This window comes from Astatotilapia calliptera, chromosome 16 (genome assembly GCF_964374335.1).
Source record: "Astatotilapia calliptera chromosome 16, fAstCal68.1, whole genome shotgun sequence".
Classification (NCBI taxonomy): domain Eukaryota; kingdom Metazoa; phylum Chordata; class Actinopteri; order Cichliformes; family Cichlidae; genus Astatotilapia; species Astatotilapia calliptera.
Window position 1 is genome coordinate 35023691 of NC_137437.1, and position 24055 is coordinate 35047745.

The 24055-nt window shown below is 41.7% G+C and overlaps 1 protein-coding gene across 4 annotated transcripts in view; it reads right to left on the reverse strand.

Moving 5' to 3' along the window:
• Window positions 1–9660: 9660 nt before the first annotated feature.
• Window positions 9661–24055, reverse strand: part of LOC113008322 (neuropilin-2-like) — a 92850-nt gene continuing 78455 nt past the window's right edge. For 2 of the 4 annotated variants that reach the window (XM_026145670.2, XM_026145668.2), the window contains 2 exons: window positions 14043–14105; window positions 9661–13331 (listed from right to left, as the gene is read on the reverse strand). In XM_026145670.2, the coding sequence (XP_026001455.2) occupies window positions 13006–13331; window positions 14043–14105 (389 nt within the window). In that variant the 3' untranslated portion in view covers window positions 9661–13005. Of the gene's footprint in view, window positions 13332–14042; window positions 14106–14470; window positions 21274–24055 lie in introns of those variants that run through there. The other 2 variants (XM_080291002.1, XM_026145669.2) reach the window with 2 other exon arrangements.

A 24055-nucleotide genomic window follows, 5' to 3' on the forward strand; every position in this document is an offset into this window, starting at 1 on the left:
TGATCTGTGGACGGGTGTGAAAATAAAGGTGCTTTGAGTAAAGACTGAGAAAAGATCAAGCTTTGATTAAAACTTTAATAAAGTCTTTGACTTTTTTTTTTTTTAATATTTAACCAAGGTTATGATCTTCTTCTAACCTTAAACAGAAAAAGTTCATCTTGCTTCAGTTTCTAAGACCAGCCGTTAGCAGGAATACAGATAAAATAGACTGCCTATCAACATTTTCCTTATGTGGCTCACTGGATATCTTACTTATATCAACACAGATGATGTTGTTGCATTTTTATGGATTAACAGTCACATATATTAAGGCATATTTTTAGTCTCTTTTGCATTGGAGCTCCTTTCACTCAACCACAGGTAACATCCTCTGTTTTTGTACCTTGTACAAATGCACACAGGCGCACAAAGGTACCACAAAATAAAATAAAACCACACATCCAAACATGTCGATACACATACATGCGCTCTTAAAGGCATTCATCTGTCACTCTCCATCAAGCAGTGAATAATACACCCATCGTTCAGCAGTCCAATAAGCACACGCTGCCCTGAGCTGCTGATAAATGCACAACACAGTGAAACACAAAAACTTTCTCAAACACACAAAGAAAACCACACAAGTACAAATAACCCTGCATCACACACATAGACAAAACCCCACATACTGTACACACACACTGTGAGTCATGATTGATGCTTCGAGGCTCTGTATACATGTGAAGCCATGGGGGCATTATTATGAAATTATTGATAGTGGACTTTCATCCCCTTGAGAGGTAAAAGGAAACACGCACACAAAGGAAGCCTGGTGAAGACAGAACTGGCCTACATCATACATCATTATTTTTCTTTCCTTTGGCATCATTATGTGACATTTTTCATTAAAAAACATCACAGAGCACCGGAAGCCTCTTTTCCCTCTAAAGAATGACACGAAATGCTGCAAAGAGAACAAAGGCAGCTATTAAATCACATTGTTGCTGGCAGGTGGTAACAGTAGTTTCAGGCCTGTATGCAAATTGATCACAATAACTTGCAGAGTCCATCAGGAACACATTTGTAGATCTTCCTGTAATATGTCTGTAATCATTCCAGCTGAACAAATTGTCCCTGACCCGACTTATATTGGTTTTATTTCCTCTTGGACAACATTCAAGCTTCCTTAATCCCTACTATCATTTACTAATAATCATACCATTCAAACTGCGTACCACAGGGATGAGTGTGTAGTAACTGGATACATTAAATGCCTTTTTTAAAAACCCTTTGTTAGAAAGTCCTTTGCAAGCAACAAACATCTAAAGCCTGAAACTGATGGATGTGAGTAAAGAATGGGTTTCCTCCTTTGGCAAGCCTGCACTGCAGCTGTGTTCAGCTGTTTGTTTTCCCCTTTAGCTTTCTCTTTAGGAAGTGAAATTTCTGTGAACAGTTGCAAAATATTTGACAAATGCCCAGGTTTCCCCTCTCACTGTGTCTCTTTGGGTTATTCTCCATCTGTACTGGAAACTGAATGAAGAGCTCTAAATCTGACAGAAAATGAAAGAATGAGTGAAAGCTCACACATAATCTCTGTGTATTTTCTTAATGGTGTTATTGAATTTAAAATCCTGCTCCTCACATACAAGGTCTTAAATAATCAGGCCCCATCTCATCTTAATGACCTTGTAGTACCATATCACCCTATTAGAGCACTTCGCTCTCGCTCTGCAGGCCTACTTGTTGTTCCTAGAGTATTTAAAAGTAGAATGGGAGGCAGAGCCTTCAGTTTTCAGGCCCCTCTTCTGTGGAACCAGCTTCCAGTTTGGATTCAGGAGACAGACACTATCTCTACTTTCAAGATTAGGCTTAAAACTTTCCTTTTTGCTAAAGCATATAGTTAGGGCTGGACCAGGTGACCCTGAATACTCCCTTAGTTATGCTGCAATAGGTGTAAGCTGCTGGGGGACTCCCATGATGCACTGAGTCTTTCTTCTTCAGTCACTGTGTGTTAATAGACCTCTCTGCACTTAACCATTAATTATTATTAACCTCTGTCTCTCTTCCACAGCATGTCTTTATCGCATCTTCCTTCTCTCACCCCAACCGGTCGCAGCAGATGGCCCCGCCCCTCCCTGGTTCTGCTGGAGGTTTCTTCCTGTTAAAAGGGAGTTTTTCATGTGATTGTTGGGTTGGTCTCTGTATGTATTATTGTAGGGTCTACCTTACAATATAAAGCACCTTGAGGAAACTGTTGTTGTGATTTGGCGCTGTATAAATAAAATTGAATTGAATTATTATTTAGCGATAAAATTTGGTGTAATTTTGCATCTTTGTGGTGTTAACTGCAGATCAGTTTGTCGAGTGTTTAATTTTGAATAAACAATAAGTTACATTTTAAAATCCAAACACGTCATTCAGTGTAAAACGTTTTTATTGCAGTTAAAGTGAACTTACTGAACCTGAATATTAGGAACCTGATAAAAAAAATGCTGGACTGAGGTTTTTGTATCTAAGCTCCTCATACATTCAGTCTGTTATTGACACTGATGATTGGCTGGACCTTGTTGTAATGAATTATATGTCTGCCTCATGGAGAGTGCTCTTCATGTGACTGGATGTTGTGAAGTGGTCTTCTTTATGATGCTGTGATCACATATCATCGTGTTTCAGACACGTTTGTGTTTGTGCTGCAGAACTCCCCGGTGCAGTAATTGTTTGAATATTTTTGGCCACCCTTAATGTTCCCTGTTATCTCACCAAATTATTGTTTTGTTTCTGCAGCCTAAGGATGGCCTGCCTTTCCTGTTTTTTGGTGTTTTTTGTGTGCTGGGATCTTATTTGACCACACGTTGTGACAGCAACAGCTTCCAAATGCAGATGCCAAACTTGGAATGGTTTCGAGACAGTTTAGCTGCTTTATTGATGAATAAATAGCCCACACCTGTCCATGAAGCAGCTTTTGATCACTGTCCAATTACATTTGGTGCCTTGAAAACAGGTCGCTACATTTCCTGCAAACTCTGTCTCCGGTTTATATGTCGATACTCTAGAATTAAAGCTTTGTAGGATAAGTTATGTCTAAAGGCAGAGAATGGTTTGTGTTTTTTCTGTACATCATTTTAAATCTGAGCATGAAAGCTCAATAACAGATTTAATGGATGACATACTTAAACATCCGTCTCTGCACATTACTTAAGCATAACCTCGAGAGCTTTTTGCCTCACATCAGTGAAATTATATACTGTTTCTATGCAGTTTTCCATACATAGAGCTGTGCAGACTTCCTCCAAGTGTTTATTTTAACAAACATAATCAGAGACAAACAGGTGAGCGTCCAGTGGGGGCACCCTTCCCCACGATACTGAGAGCCAGAGCTAAACCGGAGTCTAATTTTGTGCAACATTGAAGCGAACACGCAGTGCGAGGCTGCTCAGTAGGCAGATCGAGTTTGATCCAACACATATTGACAGGTATGTGTGGGTACGAGCCTTTGCAGTGAGGTAAAGTTGGTTGTGTGGGTTAGGAGAGGAAGTACAAAACACAGGCTGCTGGTGCCAACAACACCCCCTGAAACGCACACACAGAAACACAGACACACACACGTGTGCGCTCACACTTGTGCCACCTACCCAGATGAAAGAGTTGGCTCTGTGGCAGACCACTGCGCGGCCCTCTTGAGGGTTACTGCTGCTATTTCTGGGATAAGGAGTCAGCAGGCAGGCCTGTGTGCATTGTACAGCATGTTATTTCGCAGGCATTGGAGTATGTTCCATATCTGAAGAGAATGTGTGCGAGTGACTCCTGCTGCAATCATACTGAGGCTTGAGCTTCATTATTAAGTAAACACACACACAGACACACACACAGTCCTCCGAGGGGAGAAACCACAGCCTCGGATTGCTGAAGAGTCTTAATGTCAACAACTGCCTCTAAAAGCACAAGTGTTTGTGGCTGAGCAGCAGTTTAAGATAAGCCGAAGGCTACTGAACGGAAAGACTGATATCATCGCAGCAGAATGTGCTTGCTGTAATGGTGACTGATGGCACGTTCACGAATTAATCAAGAGGGGTAAAAAATGAAATATGGAAGCAGCAGGTGAAGAAGACACTTGTGATAAAATGTTTCATAAGAGAAGCGATGCAGGAACGAGGGAGGCATGTTTGAGATGATTTACAGTAAGAGAGAAGACATGTTGGGGAAAAAGCACAGGTGGTAAAGGAAGAAGAAGAATGATGCAATGAATGATGCGATCTGCAGTCACGGAGACAAGAAATTACACAAAGAGCAGAGGCTTCATTTTAACAGCGAATCATGGTGTTAGTCATGATTTGGGCTTCTAAGTATTTTAGTTTTAGTTGACTAAATATCACGAGATCATAGTAGACTAAATATAAACTCAGACTGTCGTGTTTTTACCAGTGTGGCGCTCCACACAGTCTGCAAAGTTTTCTTGAGAGCATTTATGAAATGTGTCAATGTGTCTGCTCTTTCTTCCTCCCAAGCACTGACGCTCTGTCATGCTGTCGTGAGAAACGGGGATCTAATTCATCGAATGTGCGCATCTGACTTTTCTGCACAAGGAGGCTACTTCTGATTGGACTTATCGCTCCAGAGTATTTTCATCTCATTTTCATTTGTTAATGAAAGTGTGTGCACATTTCATCATAGTTTTCTGTCCTCGTGCGTTAGTTTTTGTTTAGTTATCATCTTGTTTTGATGAAACAGTTTATTGGTCAACTGGAAGCCCTTCTAAACAAGTTCAGTCTTTTTTTTACTTGTGCTGTCTTTGACCTTTAACATGCTAACTGAGGTCTGTAGAGTCTGAGATGGAGCTCTGGGGTTTTTTCTCAGTTTCTCTGAGCAGTGCACGGTGTGACTTCCGGCTGAATTGGATGGGACGTCCAATCCTGGGATCTTTAAGTCTGACGTCATTAGCTGTTTCCGGGACCAAACTCCGCTTCAGGTCCCAAAGTCAAACAAACACTGTGGCATCACTGAGAGTTAAAAACTGTCTAAATTCTTTCATCTTTAATAAAATGATCAGCGTTGCTGCTTTACTAGGTTTAACTATTAAGTTTAACATCCATGAAAACAGAATTTATGAAGTTTAACAGAGTTAGAAGTTAGCAGGAAGTTAGCTCGCTAGCTTCCACCTAAACATGATATAGCATGTTTTGACTGAGAGATTTCTGAAAAATTCAAACGTACAGCTCTGCTATCACTTCCAACATAGATGAAGACAGAAAACTAAATAGCAGTGACGTTTGTAGGGTTACTGAAGTTGGGCTAGCTGGTATATAATGATGTGCTACGTGGTGGCTAGCTACACAGCTATGTTAGCATAACATAAACACAGTGAAGCTGGAGGACGAATGCTAACTTTTTTCCACTTGATAAAAGTTAACGTGAGGGTTCCCAATGGTTAGGGACAAATGCAGTTGCATGGCAGGATGCTGTAAACCAGCAGTCACCAACACCCGGGCAGGTCCGTGAGTCATTTTGTGAGTGGATTTATTTGTTTGTATTCATCCGCGACACCTTAAAGGCCGGTCTGTGAAAATATTGTCGGACATATGGAAAAAGGTTGGGGACCGCTGCTGTAAACGTACCAAACTTCAGTCAGGAGAACACTGAGATAATCCATCCACAATACAAGGTTAGTCATTAATATACTGCTGCATGGGCTGGGCTGTAGTTTCATTGTAAGGGTTTAAAAACTGAGCTTTAAAATGAACAGTGGTAATAAAAACTGAGAGAGGCCGACAGTGATCACTGACTGTTTTTAGGGGCTTGTTCAGATTAAACACAAAACATTAAAACATGTTAAAAACACAACAGCCTTGTAGTTTGGACCAGAAAGCAGAGTTCACACGTCATCACTTAAAAACCGGATTAGCAGCTGTTTTGAATGGTTTCCACTTGGCAATAATCTTTCTTACTGCACAACGATGGACTTTAACGGTTTATAAATGACCTTATAACCCTGATAAGCTTGATGAACAGCAACAGTTGCTTCTCTCAGATGTCTTTCCAAACTGCCAAAACATCTGCTTTCATCCAGGTGCCCACACTTACTGATGATGATTAATTAGTGCATGTGAATAGCATCACCTGGTTGCAGTCCAGGTGTACTTTGTTTTTGACTCGCTGCTTCTGCAATTTGGCTTAGTTTTTGTTATCAAAGAGACATAAAGACAAAAACCATTTTATTTCACACAACCAATTCACTCAGGTGAGTCCCTCAGTTTACTGCAACTTTTTAATTTGGCTACTTTTTCAGGCACACTTGCCAGCACCTGGCAGGAGGCCAAACAAATAAAAAGCCAGAAATCAGAAAGCAATAAACCTTATGCTGTGATTAGATTTACAGCAATCTTATTTGGACATGTGTAGCGAGGAAAAAAAAGAAAAGCTTTTGTCTGATGAAACATAATTTGATTTAGCAGCGTGCAGCCAGTGAGTTTGGGACATTAGCAGAGCAGGGTGCTGGAAGCTGCCAAGACCGTCTCACCAGGCGCCCACCCAGGTGGGGAGGAATTGATTTTATATGGTAAAGAAAATATTTTGCACTTAACTTCCTTTCTGTCCACTACAAAATGCCAAAATCTGATTTAGCAAGAGAGACTAAAGCATGCAAATCAGATTTCTACTGCATTGTTTTAAATATCCTTTTCTGTTCTGTCCACTCCTCTAAAATATCATTGCAGCTTTATTCAGTCGATATGATAATCATATAAAGTGCAATGGAAATGATTATGTCTATAAATGAGAAGTTATTGTAGGCTATTAAGGGAACAGTTATAATACATGTTTTTATCTACACTTCCAACAAAGCTGAAAAGGATAAATGTCCTTCTGCACAGTGCACATCGCTGCTCTGCACACACATAAGAATGCAAGCTCACGGGGTGATGTGTGAGGTCGTAATACGGCCAAAAATTGAACTATTTAATGCACCTTCCTTTTACTGATATGATTTTGTTTATTGGGGTTGTTGCTGCCATGTTGGGTTAAAGAAAAATGTTCCCAAAGCCGCTGGATTTCTGCTCGTCCATTTGATCCTTGAGTATGGATTTATGCACGTAAGCAACCCGAGCCAACAGCTGGAACAGTTTTATGCAATGCAGAGTCGGTTCACCTAGCAGCTCGGTTTTACTGTCTTCTAGTAAAAACACAGACTTACTGTATGCACAGGGCTGCCAGTTGCTGATGCACGCTATTCAGCACAGAGGAGAAAAAAGTAGAAGTTAGGTACCAGTTGTGGGGCATCTGCCTCCATGATATCTAAATGCAAACTTATCAAAGCCAGAGAAGGACATCCAGACTGAGCTTTACTCGGTAATAGCACCAAACTTTAAAAAAGCATCTATTGTAAAGGTCCAATTAGTCCAAGACAAATTGGCTTTTTCTTTATTTTTTAGAAAACAATTTCAGCACTATCAAACAATATCATATGAACATATTATTACTATTTAAAACATTCTTTGTTCCCCATTTCTTTGTCTGATTTATTGCCTTGCTATCAATCACCAGAACAGCTCCAGTTCCATCCAGAAACTTTTGGTTTTGATCAAGAGAAACAAAACGATGAAACATGGAATATGTCCTGTGTATGTGATCAGTGATTCGTGCTTCTGAGCAGAGTTAAAATCTGTGTTAGTAGGTTACACTCTCAGCAAATGCCAACCACAAGAGACACGCCTGAAGTGTGAGTACAAAGTGTGTGTGTGTGAATCTACAGGCTTGCAGACGTTCACACTGGTACACTTGAGTTTGCATGAGCCTCTGTTCAAGAGCGTTGGCTCAGTGCTCGTGCAGAAACTTTGACTTGTGTTCATGCGTGTGCTGTTGTGTGTTTTTATGTCAGCAGAAAGCGTGAGAACCAGGTCGGTCTCCCGAGAAGAAGAAAAACAGTGAAACGATGGAGTGATGAATAAATGAGGGCAGGAGCGATGAGAAGAAAGAAGAGAAAGAAATGCTGATGCCGACAGGTCAGTGGTAACGGCTCTCTGAGCTAATTACACGAGGCTAAGAGCAAACTTCAGTCGTACTGCACAGAGTTACAGCCAATTAAAAACAGTATAAAGGGGAGCAGATGGTCAGGGATGCTGGGCAGTGCAGGAGAAATGGTTTTCCTATATTGGACCTTCTCTCACTGTGGTTTCATATAAACTGCTGGTGTGCTGCCTCCGTCTTAAATCTGGTGCTTTATGATGCACACACACACACACACTCTTGTAATTGCACACAATGCATGCCGTGCCCAACTGTAAGGCAGTTATCCAAAACTGTTGTCACTTTGGGCCCATCAGTACTCTCACTGTTAAGATAAATTATTTGAGTGGGTGACAAATTTCCTGCTGTGATCTTCCAGCTAGTCTCCATCAGGCGTGTGTGCTTTGGTGTGTTTTCATGGGTGCGTGTTAATTAGGAGCAAGCTTTCACGACTCGATTAAATGAAGAGAATCTTTGATCGTTCCTTCTTTGCCCTCTCACGGGTACAAACTCCAAAACAGCCTTAGGACACAAAGTGTGAGGGTGGAGGAGCGAGTGGAGGTGAAGGAGAGAGGGAGCGTAGGAACCAGGAGAGGCAGCGCTGGTTTCTCTGTCTGCTGGCTCGTTCACGTGCTCACAGACGTCTGTGGTTCATAACACCTTCTGACCTCTGCGTCCTCTTCACTTCTCAGCAGCTCAGTTACATTTGGTGAAGCTCAGCCCTGCTTTTGTTCCACTCATCCTGCTGCAGCACATGTCCAACAAGTGGAGGTGTTCATACAGCCAGCATAGCTCTGATCTGTTCATGGAGACCCCTCAGTGATGTAATACCCAATAATAAAATGCATGTGAGCTAGTGAACGTCCTATCAGCTGCAGCTGGGCCTAATAACAATGAACAAATGTTAGCATAATATGCAAAATTAAGCTTTAATAATGTCAAAATAGAGACATTATTATTATTGTTTTTACACCAGGAGTAACTACATTTGGAGAGAAGGATGGAGAGCCAGGCCGTCAGCTGCAATGCTAATAATCTCTGAATGATCTTGTAATATAAAACTAGCTGCCCAGCAAATCATGACAAACTAGTTGAGTTCAGTTTTTGTGTAACTTGGCTTCTTGACAGCTGCCTTTCCGCTCAGATGATTTCTGATGAGGCTTCAGTGAACAGCAGATGGATCAGCTGAAGGTCCAAATGCAGATCTCAGGTCCTTGCTGGTTTTTTCCTGCTTCTTAAGGACATGACTTTTAGGTTTTTAGGTGCCTGAAAATATGATTTCAAATTTGTTCTTTGCTAAGATTTCTGGGTTTTATGTGTAGACAAAACACCAGTTCATCCCATCTCGTAGGTGTGTTTTTTAAATCCCTGAATGATTCATAGTCCAGAGTTAATTGTCTTAACAAGCAAGTAGACATTCTTTTGAAAATGCTCAGGCAGGAGGACTAGACTAAACATGAGTGGGGGGAAAGCCAGTGCCCACAGAAAAACTTTAACAGCCCTCCAGAGAGCCTGGACCATCAAGACCAGTTTAAATGAGTCTGCATCCTTGGAAAAAGCAAAATACAGAGAATATAGAGACGCTGGCTCAAGACTTTTGCACATGTGATGGAAATTTCTTTTATGTATGTATGTATATATGAATGTATACATATGAATATAAATAAACACAAAACACCAGACTACATGTTGTTTAGCCTTTATTAAATAATAATAATAATAATAATCATAATAATAATAATAACATTAAAAAAAGAAATTTTTCTGTACAAAGTCTACAAACAACAGTTTGAATAATCTGGCCAGTGCCGTAGGTTTGTGTTGATGTAGTGTACATATGTGTGTCTGTCATTAGTGTGTGTGTGTGTCCATCGAGACAGAAGAGGTAATACTATGTGGACTTCCAGAAGGAATGAGTGAGTAAAGTCACGCAGGAGGAGAGACAACTTCATGAGTGTGTGTGTCTCATTGTTTCTATAGAACTGTTGCAATATATTCTCTAGTCATGTTTACAGTGTGTGTGTGTGTGTGTGTGTGTGTGTGTGTGTGAGACAGAGAGAGTAAGATATCAGTTGGGAGAGAGAAAGAGTGAGAGAGAGCAAGCAAGAGAGACATAATGAGAGAGCTCCAAGGCACTTGGAAAACAGTCCAATGAAAACACAGTTAGATGGACAGAAAACTCTCCGTCTCCCTCCATTGTTCCCTTCCTTCATCTCTCTTTCAACACCTTTTACTATTCCCTTCATCTTCTTTGTTTCCTTAATAGGCCTCCTGGCTATATCGATGCGTGCCCTTGAAAGAGGAGAGAGGAAGACAGAGAGAAAGAACGGGGGCTGCAGGCAAAGATGCACCGAGCGCGACACGTTCTCCTCCTACATCCCCCCCGTTTCCTCTGCTCTTTGAGTTTACACCGTAGAAGATAACAACGTGATATTTCACAGGTTCAAAATAAAATCAAAACCTACTTCCTAGGATTAAGGTTTCATCTGTAAAAGAAAGAGGCGGAGTTCAACGTTTAGTCCTCCAGTCTGAAGTCGTGTGTGTCTCTCATCGTCCACCTGTCCTCCTCACGCTCATCTTCTATCTTTTATTTTGTTTGCTCTTTACTTTCGCAGTCTTTGGATACGCTCACATGCACAGAATAACTGGATTGGATATTAATTTAATTAAAGTTGATTTAATGTTCCCAGTTGAAACTTTTTGGATGGATTTTCTTCTATTAAAAAATATTAATTATGCTCAGTAATTTCTTAAATAACACAAGTGAAGTTTGCATTAGAAAAATCTATATTTCCCCAAACTTTTCTCTGTCTGAACACAAGGTTTGCAGATATTTTTAACATCAGTGTTTTTTTGTTAGAGCACTTCGGGGAATATTAAAGCCGACCTCGAGTCGGCAGGACTCCAACCAAACATGGTTTCTTTTTAGAAATGTCAAACAAATTACTGGGCGTTGATTCGGTTAGATATTCATTTGCAGCACTTTCATAAATGATTAAACCTGTGATAGAAGCTGCATCTTTATCCTGCTTTTCACGTGTTGCATCACAAAGTAAAACCTGTATTTTTTGTCAAATTTGCACGTTTACCTGCTTTTTCTTTTGCAGTCTCACTAAATGTTTTGCCACCAATAACATTTCTTTATTTTGTGACTCAATTGCGTGCATGAAATACAAACAAAATAGAAACACAACAGCAGAAACACACCTGGGATGCTATCGAAGCTGTCGAAGATACCTTTAAGAAAGGTAAGAAAGGCTCAGTTTAGGCTAAATGATCGATTGCTTGGTATTTTTTTTGAATAACACCCTAACCCCACCCTAACCCTAACCCCCCTAACCCTAACCCTAACCCTTGCATGTAAACACAACCATTTATTTGTCTTTGCCTCTGTCTTCCTCTCTACCTGTGTGTGTGTGTGTGTGTGCCTCCTCCTGTTTATCAGTCTCTCCAGCAGCACTGGCCCTCCTCGATGGCTGTCCTCCGATACAGCGTATACTGTAGTTAGCTTAAGGCTCGATTGTGTGTCCAAAAAAGTCGACAGTGCGATTTCCGTTCTCCTCCTGTAGTCTTTCTTTCGCCTTTCATCTTTGAGCGGCCTTTGTTTAGAAGGGTAAAGTGGTGGATAAGCGGCGTGACGACTCATCGCTCTTAATCCCCGCAGCCCTACCGTGCACATACAAGGCTCTTTGGCAATCCATAGGTTGCAATAAAACAATCACTGACATTTTCTTCACACAGTGTCTGTCCATCATTTGGGCATCGTACAGTTTGGAAAGCAAAAAAATAGAGATATATACCAAAAACAAACTCTAGAATACTGAATCTAAAGCACGACTCCATAACAGCATGTTAGATTTTGATAAACCTCTGATTTTCTGCCTTACTTTATCTTTCCTCTACTCTTTGTAAAGACTCATAATCTGTAATGGAAAATAGGCCAAAATAGCTAGTAAAGGACTGAAAGAACACGTAAGACCGTGGAGTCCAACACAATGCTAAAATAAAAGGCTAAAAAAATGGCATAAGAGCTCTACAGGGCGGCTACGAACTGAAGCTGGCTTTTCTTTACCTTTTTTCCCCAAAGAGACACAAGTCTAAAACAGAACAAAAACAGTCACCATTACTCTTCTATGCCACTGGTTTCACGAAGCGCAGACCGGGGCAGACAAAGGAGCGAGCGAGCGCCACATGGCAGGCTAATGGACGTTAAAAACTCACAGAACTCATATCCAACACTTTCAGAAACAAACCAAAAAAAAGAAAATGTCCTTTTTCATACTCCTTTCCTTCTTTGCCATTAGAAATCTAGATCATTTGAGTTGTGTGGTTCAATATCTTTTTTAACTTTTTTTGGAGGGGGGGGGGGGTTAGGCATTCACTTGATATGTGTTGATTTCAGTCAAAAATGACCCACTGAACCCACCCACTGGTGCCCTGTGGAACATGCTTCTGCTGTTCGCGCTGAAGTTTCACGTCTGCGTCAGTCGCGAGGGCGGATCATCAAATTCCTTTCTTCATCAAGAATCCCAACATTTTAGCCCAGACTGTGCTGCCATTTGTAGTCCAAATGTCCAGACTGTCACAGGTGCTGTAGTCCATTCTTCTCGATGTCATCCCAGTGGCTCGTGGGTAATATTCAATGGTAGATCAATCATTAATACTCTTTTTTTTTCATTCCTTCATTCAATCACAGGCTTTTATAATCGAGCAGGCTGTCTCCTGCAGGCAGAGGAGAAAATGGACTATAGGCGGGGGGAGACGGGGGTCACATGTTCCCCTAGTTTAGGCCTCGTAGCATGTAGGGGAGATAAAGATCACAAGTTCCCACTGGCACATAGACAATCGGGGAAACTCCGGGTTCACCCCGTTAGACATCAGAGCAAGGGGTTAGCGGGGCATTAGGTAGGGGACACGGGGGTCGAGATTACAGATAGTGCTTCGTTTTCAAATTGTCTGAGAACAAGATGACTTGCGGGGGCTCGCGTCTTCCCCCACCATCACTCTCCAGAGTTCCCCTCTGAGTTCTCATGCCTCTGAGCAGCACCTCTGCTGGTTCATCTTAACTTTATGCTTGATCCCGTCGTACAGCTCAAAGTTGTAGTTCTCCAGTGTCGTGGAGGAGCGCGAGGAGAGCCCGCTGTAGGAGCACGTGCAGTAGAGGAGGAATCCCGCGCACACCGCTCCCAGCAGGACGCCTAACGAGCTCATCACGATGATGGTGAGGAGGATCGGGTCGAGCGTGTACAGCCAAGCGTTGTCCTTGTCCTTGTCTGACACCAAGGTGACGGAGGGGGGGTCCATGTTGGAGGAGGGGGTGGAGAAGGAGGATGGCCACCCTGGGAACACATAGTCTGGAGAGAAAATAGGAAATCTTAGCAAGCTGATGTATTCAAGACCACAGTTGTTATTGATTAGCAACTTTGGAAAACGTAATGCAATTAATTACTCTAAAGGTACGATCTGGTGCATGTGGTGAGGGCTGAAGTGTGCACTCCTACTTAGTAAGGCAATCGGGCTAATCCGAATAATGAATGTGTACACACGAACGAGCCAATCCACAATTAAGTGCTGCATTTGGAGTGTTTTATGGAAGCACACACTGCAGACAAGCAGGAAAGCTGTAAACAGACAGTAAACAGACTTGTTTAGCGAGCTAAAAGCTGAGTACTCTCGTCTTGTTTCTGTCAAGGGGCTGAAAGAAACAAGGAGCAGTGGGCACACACACACATGTAATCTGTGATTGTTACAGACAGATGTTTTTCTCGGTGCCCAGAAGGAAGCTGTCTGTCTCACTTTGTCTGCCGTGGAACATGAAAGAGGAGGAGGACGAGGAAGAACGCACACCGTATGCACACGCAGACATGCGCTTTTGCCAGCTCGCTCACACTCGTCTCCTTTCTTTGCACACAGCAGAGATTGTCTGTCACCGTTGCCACGGGCTCTTTTCTGGAGGAGCCATAGGCACGCCTGTCCTTAAAGAGCAATTTCACTTGTCTTTGGGTGAGACTTGTAAAACAGCCAGTATAGCCCGAGGCTGCGAGGAGAGAGGAGGATAACCTCACCTTCGTTGATGGGGGGCTTGTGGTTGAAAACAGGATCTTTTTCAAAATCTATTGGCCTGGGATCTGTTAAAGAGACAGAAAGAATAACAGTATTAATCTAAACCGTCTGGAGCTACTCGAGAGTCCCGCCGCGATAACGTCGCTCCGTGTCTACGCTGCATTTGTAGATGGGTATCAAACAGCTCAAAGAGTTTAAACTTTCTGAAGAGATCAGGGAAGAAAGCTCCTCCAAACTGTTTTGTTCCGCGCTCAGTCTATCGGCGAAAAACAACATCCAGTCTTACTGAACTCTTCTCCCAGACTACCTGCGTAAAGCCAGCAACTTCCATTATGTGATAAGCATCAGTGCTCTTTTTTTATTTGCTTAGAAATGAAAAGAAAGACGCGAGTGGAGGCTGAATTTAAAAAAATGAAAGCACACAAAACAGTTTCATAGAAAAATATTACCTTTATTACCTTCACATTCACCACAGTTTATTTTCTTTTTATTCCAAGACCGTGAAATTCAACAAGCTAAAATACCACTTTAAATGTTCGAGGCAGGCCAGAGTGCAAGGCTTTGGAGGTTTTGAGGGCTCGATTCTTCTTCAGTTTTATTCAAGGAAATTGACGTTACAGTCCCCAGAAATAAATGGAGCAATATCTGAGCAGCTGATAATCATTTACTGCCAGAGCAGAGGAATCAAAAACACATTATGAAGTGAAACTGTAATAGATATTCAGAAGATAAAAGGTGAAAAACTCATTTAGAACATATGAAAAAAGCTTCATTTCCTCGTCTGTGAGACAGTTTTGGCATCTTGCGATTACACCTTCAATAAACTGCATTTACAAACTTTGCATATTTTCTTCAAAGCTTACAGATGAATTCCTTTAAATGACACCTGCTGCACTATTCGCTCATGAATGTCGTAGAACTGAGTTTAAATGAAAGACTGTTTTCTAAAAATTGATTTTCAAACCCAATTAGAGAACAAACTAAAGGAATTAACCAAATTTTAATTTCATTTCAAATATTAAAACGACAAACAAATCCTATGCTAATTGAGTGCATTCAATTAAGCAAACAGTGGAGCGTTTCTAAATGTAGTTATTTGACTGACATCAATATTTAATGTCCTCAAAGTGCATGACATTGAAAGACAACCATCAAATCTTGACAGAGGCAGAGAAAGTGCACAAAAGCAATATAACAGCAATGTGGCTTAGGCCGGGGATGAAGAAGTTTACAGCCTCAAGGCTGATTTTACTCAGGCGGAGCGAGTGAACTAAACTCAGCTTCATCTGAGGCCGTGTTTCAAAATCATCAAGCCTCTCTGCTTCCAACAGATTTACAGAAGAAACATTTAATTCATTAAGAAATAAAAAACAAAGCTATACACTAAAGTAAGATAAAATCTCAACGCGTGGTTGTATCTAAATTTACAATCAAGCTGAAAGCATGAAAGGTTGCAAAACTAAAAAGTGATTAAAGAGAGCGTCAGCAGCAGACTTTAATGAATTAATACTCTCGTGTAATTAGATGTAAAAACAGTGCAGTTATTCAGAAGTTAATGAACCTGGTAGCCGTGCTGTAATTATGTTTTAAAGGTTCCTACTGAAATGCAAAAGACGACACGTCTGTAAATCTGCTGCCTGACTACAGACCCTCCACGCTCTAAATTCTCCTTTTTCACTGCAAGCATTGACAAAACATTAAATCACTTAAAGAAAGATAAGAAGAAAAAATCAGGATAAAAACCAGAGGTTTGGACGCTCTTTGGATGACTGCTGAACGCTTTCTAATGATCCTGGCTGAAAGCCCTCGGGCGAGGATCCTGAGAAGAATCATCGCATGGATCTGAAAGGAGATTAAAACTCCCCGTAGCCCCATTTTATCTCCCTTCTCCAATTAGTAAAGAGAAAAATAAAAAAGGATCTTTTTTATTCAGGAAGAGACAGGGATGGCTCTTTGGCACCATTCGCTGTTCCAGAGGGGCCCGAGGACCTGTTAGAGTGCTTGTACGATAATATTTCCACAGGAGGAGGAGGAAAGAGAGAAAAAATAGAGATGGCCTCAGGGCTAGAAATGCTTACCGCAGGGCTTTATGAATGCAATCAGCTCCATTATCTAATTAGAATTATTAAAAGGCTTCAAAGTAGTCTGTGATGGAGAAGGGAGAGGGAGGGAGGGAGGGAGGCTGATTTATAAGGGCCGCATGAAAAGACGCCAGAAACTTGCAAAAGTTCGATAGAGAGTGAGAGAGAGTGCAGGGGAAAAGTGCACGGGTAGCACAACATAAATACACCCGTATATCACTCCTCTATTTGAATCCAGCCCCACATTGATTGGGTTATGGCACAAGGCTGCTAGAATGAGTCATATAATGTGTAAATCATACGCGAGTCGATTGATATGGAAGGGAGAGGGGCTCGGCACACTGGAAATGGATATGCAAGCACAAAATAACTAAAATACTTGTTGACTAAGGCACAAAACAGCATTTTATAAGATGCAGCATGATGAAATAAGCCAATATGGGGAATATCTGCAGTGTGGAAAAAATGCCTGAAACAATGATTTTGATAACGGTGTTTTGAGAGCTTGCTGCAAATCTGGGTTCTTGGCTAATAGAGGTCTGCGGTGGTTAGATGGCGTTTGCTCGTCTGTGTGTGTGTGCAGTGCAGTGAGGCTTCATCACGCTGTCTATTCTGCCAAAAGACTTCTTTCATCTGCTTTTGTGTTTGAAACAACCTGCCCTCCTCCATCTATTCTCTCTTTCCTTCAATCCAAACCACAACCTGCCTCCCTGTTAGCCTCCCTCTTAGAGTAAAAGAAAGATCTATCTTTAGAAAGTATAGAGAGCATTTTTTTCCTTTTACTTCTTTCATCTCCCTCCATCTCTGGGCACATTCTTTGGAGAAAAAGGGGGCTCACTTAATGGGCCCTTCTCCTCTGAGAGATTTTGCTCCCCTCCATTTCTGCCTCTCATTTTCTCTCCTGTGTTTTTCACTGGGAGGATTTGCAATGAAGGGAAGGAGAAGAACAGGAACAAGTGGGTTTTGATAAAAAGGCTCAGGGATTTGGGCATGAACAAAATGATGTAGGGGGTAGAGATGCTGTGAAGTCCACTCTGATACACCGTCAGCTTCACAATCTAGATAGATTTTTTCTGACATCATGTGAGCATTCTTCATAAAACACGTTAACACTTTAGATTTGCTTTATTATGAGCTCCTATCTTATTCAAACTAGAAGCTTTAAAAGAGCTTTCAAAGCTTTCAAAACACTAAATGACACCGAATAGTTTTTTTCATCCCAGTGTGCAGAATCAATATAATTTTTAGTCAGCAAGTATAAAAACAACTATAGTGTGACTAGTGTGCACCAGCAACACAGAAGGACAGAAAGAACATTAATCAATTTATGAAAAGATTCACAGTAGATGTAAGTAAATTAAGAAGAAAAGTGCTCATGTTCTCTACACTGCAAAAATATGAACCCGCTAATCAGAAATGCATCATGTTACACTTGCTGATTAAATACACAATCAAACTTATGAAAGCAGTCCTGTTAAAATGCCAAGTAAGACCAAGACGAAACATTCAATTCATTTCAATGTTGTTAGTATTCAAACAATAGTCACATCAAGGTCTTTATAGTCAAAAATAAAGACCTACAGAGAAAACCCCAACAATCAGACACCCCTTATAACCAAGCACCTGGCGACAATGGGAAGGAAAAACTCCCTTTTAACAGGAAGTTACCTCCGGCAGAACCAGGCTCGGGGAGGGGCGGGGCCATCTGCCGTGACCGGTTGGGGGGTGAGAGCTTTCTTTAATATGACTTGTAACTTGTATAGTTCAATTTAAAAACAAACTGTTAACGTTTCGGAGGGAATAAATAAATAATGAAATAATGAAATAATGTGGTTGCACGTCCTTTTATAACTGGTTTGCATAGAAAATTAACCAATGACATTCAAAATCATGCCAAACAGTAGTCAGCACACACCTGCCATCGGTTAAAGAGATTCTGACTACAATCAAATAAAGTTCAGCTGGTCTAACACGACTTTTCTGACACTTGCTTAGTTAACACTTTGTTACTGACTAAAAGAGACCGGGTGCCCCTCCAAAGTGGTCAGGGAGGTTGCCAAGAGGCTGACCGCGACGTTAACCACACGTGACAACAATTTCTGCATCCTTCACTTCTTTCATAAGCATGTGGGAAAATGTTCTACGGTCTGAATTCTGTGGCCACAGTCCAGAAAGTGCCCATCACCAAAACACCACCAGACCCACTGTGAAGCACGGTGATGGCAGCATCATGGTTTGGAGCTGTTTTTCTTCAGCTGGCACTGGGGAACTTAAATAAATAGTAGTCAAGGTGCAGGGAACAAGTCTCAAATACCAACCAACGTTGGTGCAAAACCTTCAGGTGTCTGCTAGAAAGTTCTAGATCGATATGAATTTCACCAAGTCATCAAAAATATCATCACCAGAAAAGCTGAACCCAAAAGAAAACCTGTGGGGTGACCTGAGGAGGGCTGTGCACAGGCGACACCCTCACAACCAGTTTGGAGAGGGTCACTAATGTTAATTTACGATGTGCCATGCTGACAGAGTACTACCTCCAAAATGCTGTGTAATGCAACCAGCTTACTTTAAATGTGAGATTTCCCTCCTTTTAAGGATTTTAGTTTGTTTTCCATGTGAACTGTACAGGATAAACTGTCGGTCACATTAAAGATGGAAAATGTTGGAAATGATTTATCTCGGTCTCAATAAAACCTGACATTTTAACAGGTGTGTCGACTTTTTCTATCCACTACACAGACCATCATTGCAGTGAGTGACAGATGCCGATTAGGGGTGTAACAGTTCAGAAGCAGACACTAAATTTGCGATACATCCACGGCCTCGTTTGTTAGACCTCACCGCCGCTGCGCTCTCATCTTGTTATTGATACGATATGGAGATGATGTAAAAGTTAAGTGCATCAACTCAGTGCAAGACTGTAAATACAGACAGACCATACGTGACAGCCATGGCAGACTAACTGCAGGGTCACGTCTGGTACATTAGCCAAGCTTTGCTGTAAAATCCAGTTTAAATGAGCGTCTGTTTACTGGAGCATTTTTGTGTTAGTATAAACAGCATGCGTTTGCAAATATGGGATGAATATTAGCAGCTGACAGACAGATTTTGCGTCCTGTAATGATGTGCTAAATAGACATGACTTTGTATTGCTTATGATAGCTGGTCATGTGGAGCTGATTAAAAGCAGCTGTTGCCTACAGGAGAGGATTAGGGCCACTGAAGATGAAAAAGTGACGACTCAAAAATATTTTCCTCAGTGGCCCTAATCCTCCCGTCCAGTGATGTCCTGTGAAGGTAGGTAATCGTGTCAAAAACCTGTTTGCTGCTTTTTCTCGTTAATTCAAAAGAAACATGAACTGTACCGTGGATCTGGAGAATCGTTACACCCCTAACAGAAAATACATAAAGAAAAAGTTACATTGTTGCTGCTCTAGAATCAGTCGGCAGTCTTTAAGCAGATAAATGATTTTCCAAAAGGCTTCAGTTGTAAAATGCTCTTTATCAAAGCAAGTTTGGTCTCATTTATCGGACTGGATACCAGTGTTGGATGTGTTAGAAACAAAAAAGGCCTTGGCAATTATGTGCAGAAAGTAAAGACTGTTTGTAGATTGTTGTATTTGCAGAGATTTAAGAAAAACAATATTCCACATTCAAATGATGCACGATAGTACTTCTTTTCTTTTTGTTTCATTCACCCAACCTAATGTGTGCAAGACATACACGGGTGTTTAGTTTGAACATTGACAGACACAGGCATCAGATTATCCACGAGATCCAGGCAACAAACTGTAGAGTCAAACTGCATCCATTCAGACTCTTACTGGACACAGAGGCACTACCTCATATCGGAGGTTATAGGTTTAAAGCACGTTTTTTAAAAAGGCATATCCAGAATGTAATGAAAAACACACTCAAAGTAACATGTGAGACTTGAAAATCTCAGAAGTGTCCGTGCATATATTGGTGCGCGTGTTTCAGCTGATGTGATGCGACGTGAGCCGTCTCAGAGCTGCAGGGTGCATGTGCAGCTGTCTATCTGTCACAGCTGGACCGGCAACACTAATTCTTCCTGTTTTTTTGTTATTAATCTGTCTCTGTCACTATCTCAGTCTCGCAAACACACGTGGGCAAATAAAATTGGGCTTCATTCAGTCCCGGAGAAGCAGCCATCACTCTTAATGCTGCACACAAACACAGCGTGTCTTTTCTACCTGTGTGTAAATCCTTCCTCTGTCTGACGGGTATCTGGAGACAGGCAATGTCCAAGCTGCAGATCAGAACGGGGCAGACAGACAGATCCTGCTCTGACATTTACTGAAGGTGGGGGATATGCTGTTACAACCCTGACATTGTACGCTGCATGTAAATGCAGTGTGTGTCATCCACAGCCTGTTATTCATACTACCTTTACTGTGATTTACTGTGGTCATAATCCAGCTCGCTTTCAGGGTTCAGGTATAGAAGCCAGTCTACGCTCGACATAAAAAAAATTGCCCCACAGTGTCGTTATCAGGCCCTCTTCAGCCATCAGAAATACAACCGAAGCTCTGTCATCTGCTCTTCAGGGGTACAGTTTAATGTCAGGACTTCTTTCTACCAGTTTAGTGTACGCCGATCAGTTAATTAGATCAGCCGTCAGCAACGTGCACTGGAGTGCCTCTGTGCAGATCCTCATCAGTGAAGCGCAGTGATTATGCTGAATACGGCTTCTTTTCACACCCCTTGATCGCTTCATTTAAAAAACATACTATTAAATCAGATGGGCCTTTTCAACACTGGGAATCGTAGCTGTCCTCTTTCTCCAGTGATATGGTGAGCATGGGTTCCAGACTCGGCCCGGTGCTTGGGTTCAGGTTGTTTTGGTTAGGGCTATGGATCAGATTACAGCCTGGGTTTTGGCTCTGGTACCAGTTTTGGCGACCTTGCTGATATGGCAGTTGGTTGTTGCGGTACGTCACCGAATGATGATGACTACTGCTGGTCTTCTTGGTCGCCCAGTGGTACCGGTGGCAGCACAGTATCACCAGCACGGTTATACTGACCAGCACCAAGAGGGCACCGCCTCCCGCCAACACATAGTACCAGAAGGCAGGGACTGGCTGCACCACCACTGTGTCTACTGTGGGCTCCATTCCAGATATGGCACCCCCTGGAGGGCAGGAGGACACATTACTGGTTGGCTCAGTAGATGAGCAAGGCAGGCATGCAGACTGCATTAAAGAGTTCAGATTTAGAGATCTATGTTCACTTCACCCCTGTCAGAGTGTGAGTGAGCATGGCAGGTCTGTCAAACTCTGAGCATCTCCACACACTGAAGCATGCTGCTGCAGTAAAAGTGACACTTTTTCAAACATTATAACTTCAAACTGCAACACTAACATGCTTGGCTAACTTTCCTATTAATAATAATGAGTTTTATTTAAGGCAAACACACTTTGTTCTGGTAATAAACTAAATATATTAGTTTGGCTATCAGCTCACGTATGCTAATAGTCGTTTATGTTAGAAAAGCCTCCTTATCATAATTAACAATATTAAAACTAGAATGACTGTTTAGTTGGACTCTAATTTGTGGTTTCGTTCCTAATTCTACTTGGACAGAATTTTCCACCTGGAGCCTGAAAAGGCTTCTGAATGTGGCCGAAATACCTTCTTAAAAAAGATGGCAGCATTTGATATCTTCTTTATTTGCACATCTTTCACATCTATAATTAAGGTGTGAGAATCCAGACTGTTTGTAAGGGGAAATTTAGCTTATTATATCCATATTTAAAATGTGTTTTGCAGCACTTTAAAAGAATTCATTACGAAAACTAGGAGCGTTCAAAGTCTTCTGAGGACAGAAGCAGAACATTTTTGCTTATTCAGCTTTAATTAGAGCTAATTTATTATAGCGTTTGCCTAAAATCATTGTAAACTTGGAGAGAACAAAGAGCTTGACAGACCTAACAACAGAAGCAGGGGTCATTTACTCTACAGGGCAGTGTGCCGAAACTCTCGTGCTCGCCGCTATTTAAAGGTAAGAAAATAAATCAGGCAAAAACCACTTTAGCTTTAACATTTTGCTGTGTGTTAATATTTAAACAACCAATTAAAGGCTTCATTTCTTATAAAATATTTAACTTACTGTAACTCTTCTCTCTCTTTTTTTGATTTATGCAAACATCACAAGCATTAGCTGCACATTGACACGCAAAGGCCCATGCCATGCGTTCAGATTGGATCAGAGAATGCAAAGCCTTGATTATGCAGTGCTTGGGCGACTTGAACAAAGGGCGGGGAGTGTTAAGTGGGTGTATTTGCTGGGATGCGGCATTTTTATCGGGGCAAGATCAGACCGAAGTTGAGTGCGGAGAGAAAGAGATGGAGAGGGAGAGGGGGAAATTACAGGGGCAGAGAAAGGATAAGAAAGAAGGCATTATTGGAGGAAAGAATGGAGTGAAATAGAGAGGGGTGGTAGAAAGTGAAAGGAGAGAGGGTGCAAGGGTGGGGAAGAGAAGGCAGGGCGCTAATCCTGCCATGATATCTTTAATCCTGCATTAAAGGGTTTGTCTGAAAGTTCAATACTCTGTCAACTCGCAGTGAAAGAAACCCGCTGAGAGAGAGGTTATAGAAGAGAGAGAGAGAGAAAGGAAAGGGGGAGAATAAAGGAAAGACGGTGCATGAGCAAGAAAGACAGGAAGGAAAAAAGAGGAAATAGAACTGAGGCGAGCGAGGACTAGATGGGATGAGAGAGAAGGGGAAAAAAAGAGCTGAAATAAGAGATGGAGGAGAGTTGCAAAGCAGGATACAAAACCTCACGGAACCAGTAAGCTTAATTTAGTCTTTTTTTGAAGTTCAGACGCACTCTTTAAGGGTTTAAAATTGGCTGTGATTGTAAAGCTGCGCTGCACGGAGAGTCTTCCCACCGGTGGATTAACTGACAAATAATTTCCAGGGCTGAAAAAGTTGACCGTTACTTTGCTTTTTGAGGTAGCAAAGGGGAACGGCTGCTAAAGCTAAAACGTGTAGCTTTCAAGGGATGCTTGGTAACTACAGCTTCTGAATCACTTAATTAGCATCAAAGCCGGCCTCTCACTTCACAAACAAAACAGAAAACCAGAGTAAGCCCCTTTTCTCTGTGTAGACGCACGAGTGTGTGTGCAATAATCAACCGATAGCTTCCAACAGACACTTTCAAATGTTTCTGCGAGCGTCTTCTTAACATCAAACTTTTTCTAAATATATGTATGTATATTTTTACTGTACATTTTAATCCACCGGGAAGATTTTATAGTAAAAAACTTGCCGTCTGTCTGGACTATAATGTGCAGTGAACGCTCTACGAATTAAATATGAGTGCTGCCAAATCAGCGTCTGACCAAATGCGATTTGTCACCATCTCCCCTTCTGTTCCTGAGTTATGGTTGCCATGTAATGACCACAAAAGTGTTTTTGCACAACATTATGATGTCGCAGTGAAGCTGACCTTTGTCCTTTTGGATATAAAGTATCGTCACTTTGTCATTTTATCCCATTAGACCTTTGTGTGACATTTTGTAATAATTAGCGTGTGACCTCTGAAGTCATGGCCAAAAGCTTGGTTTGTAAGGTGATCTTGACCTTTGACCACCAACATATAATCAGTTAACCTTTGAGTTCAAGACACAAATTTGAGGTATCAAATCACCGGACTGGCACAGATGGACAACCTGACAGCGCCTGACAGCGCCTGACACCGCGGCGTCGCCTTCACGGAGCCGACTGAGGCGCTTAGGAAAATGGCTGGTTGCTTATGAGTGCACTGAGTGTTTTTGCATCTGGCGACTGCTTGCAGCAGTACCCACAGGTCACCTGGCAGGGGGCAACCAATCAAACAATCACTGACTTGTAGCGACTGCAGTCACTCTGCGAATGACTGGTAAATGTTTGCTGATATTTGCTGTCTTATT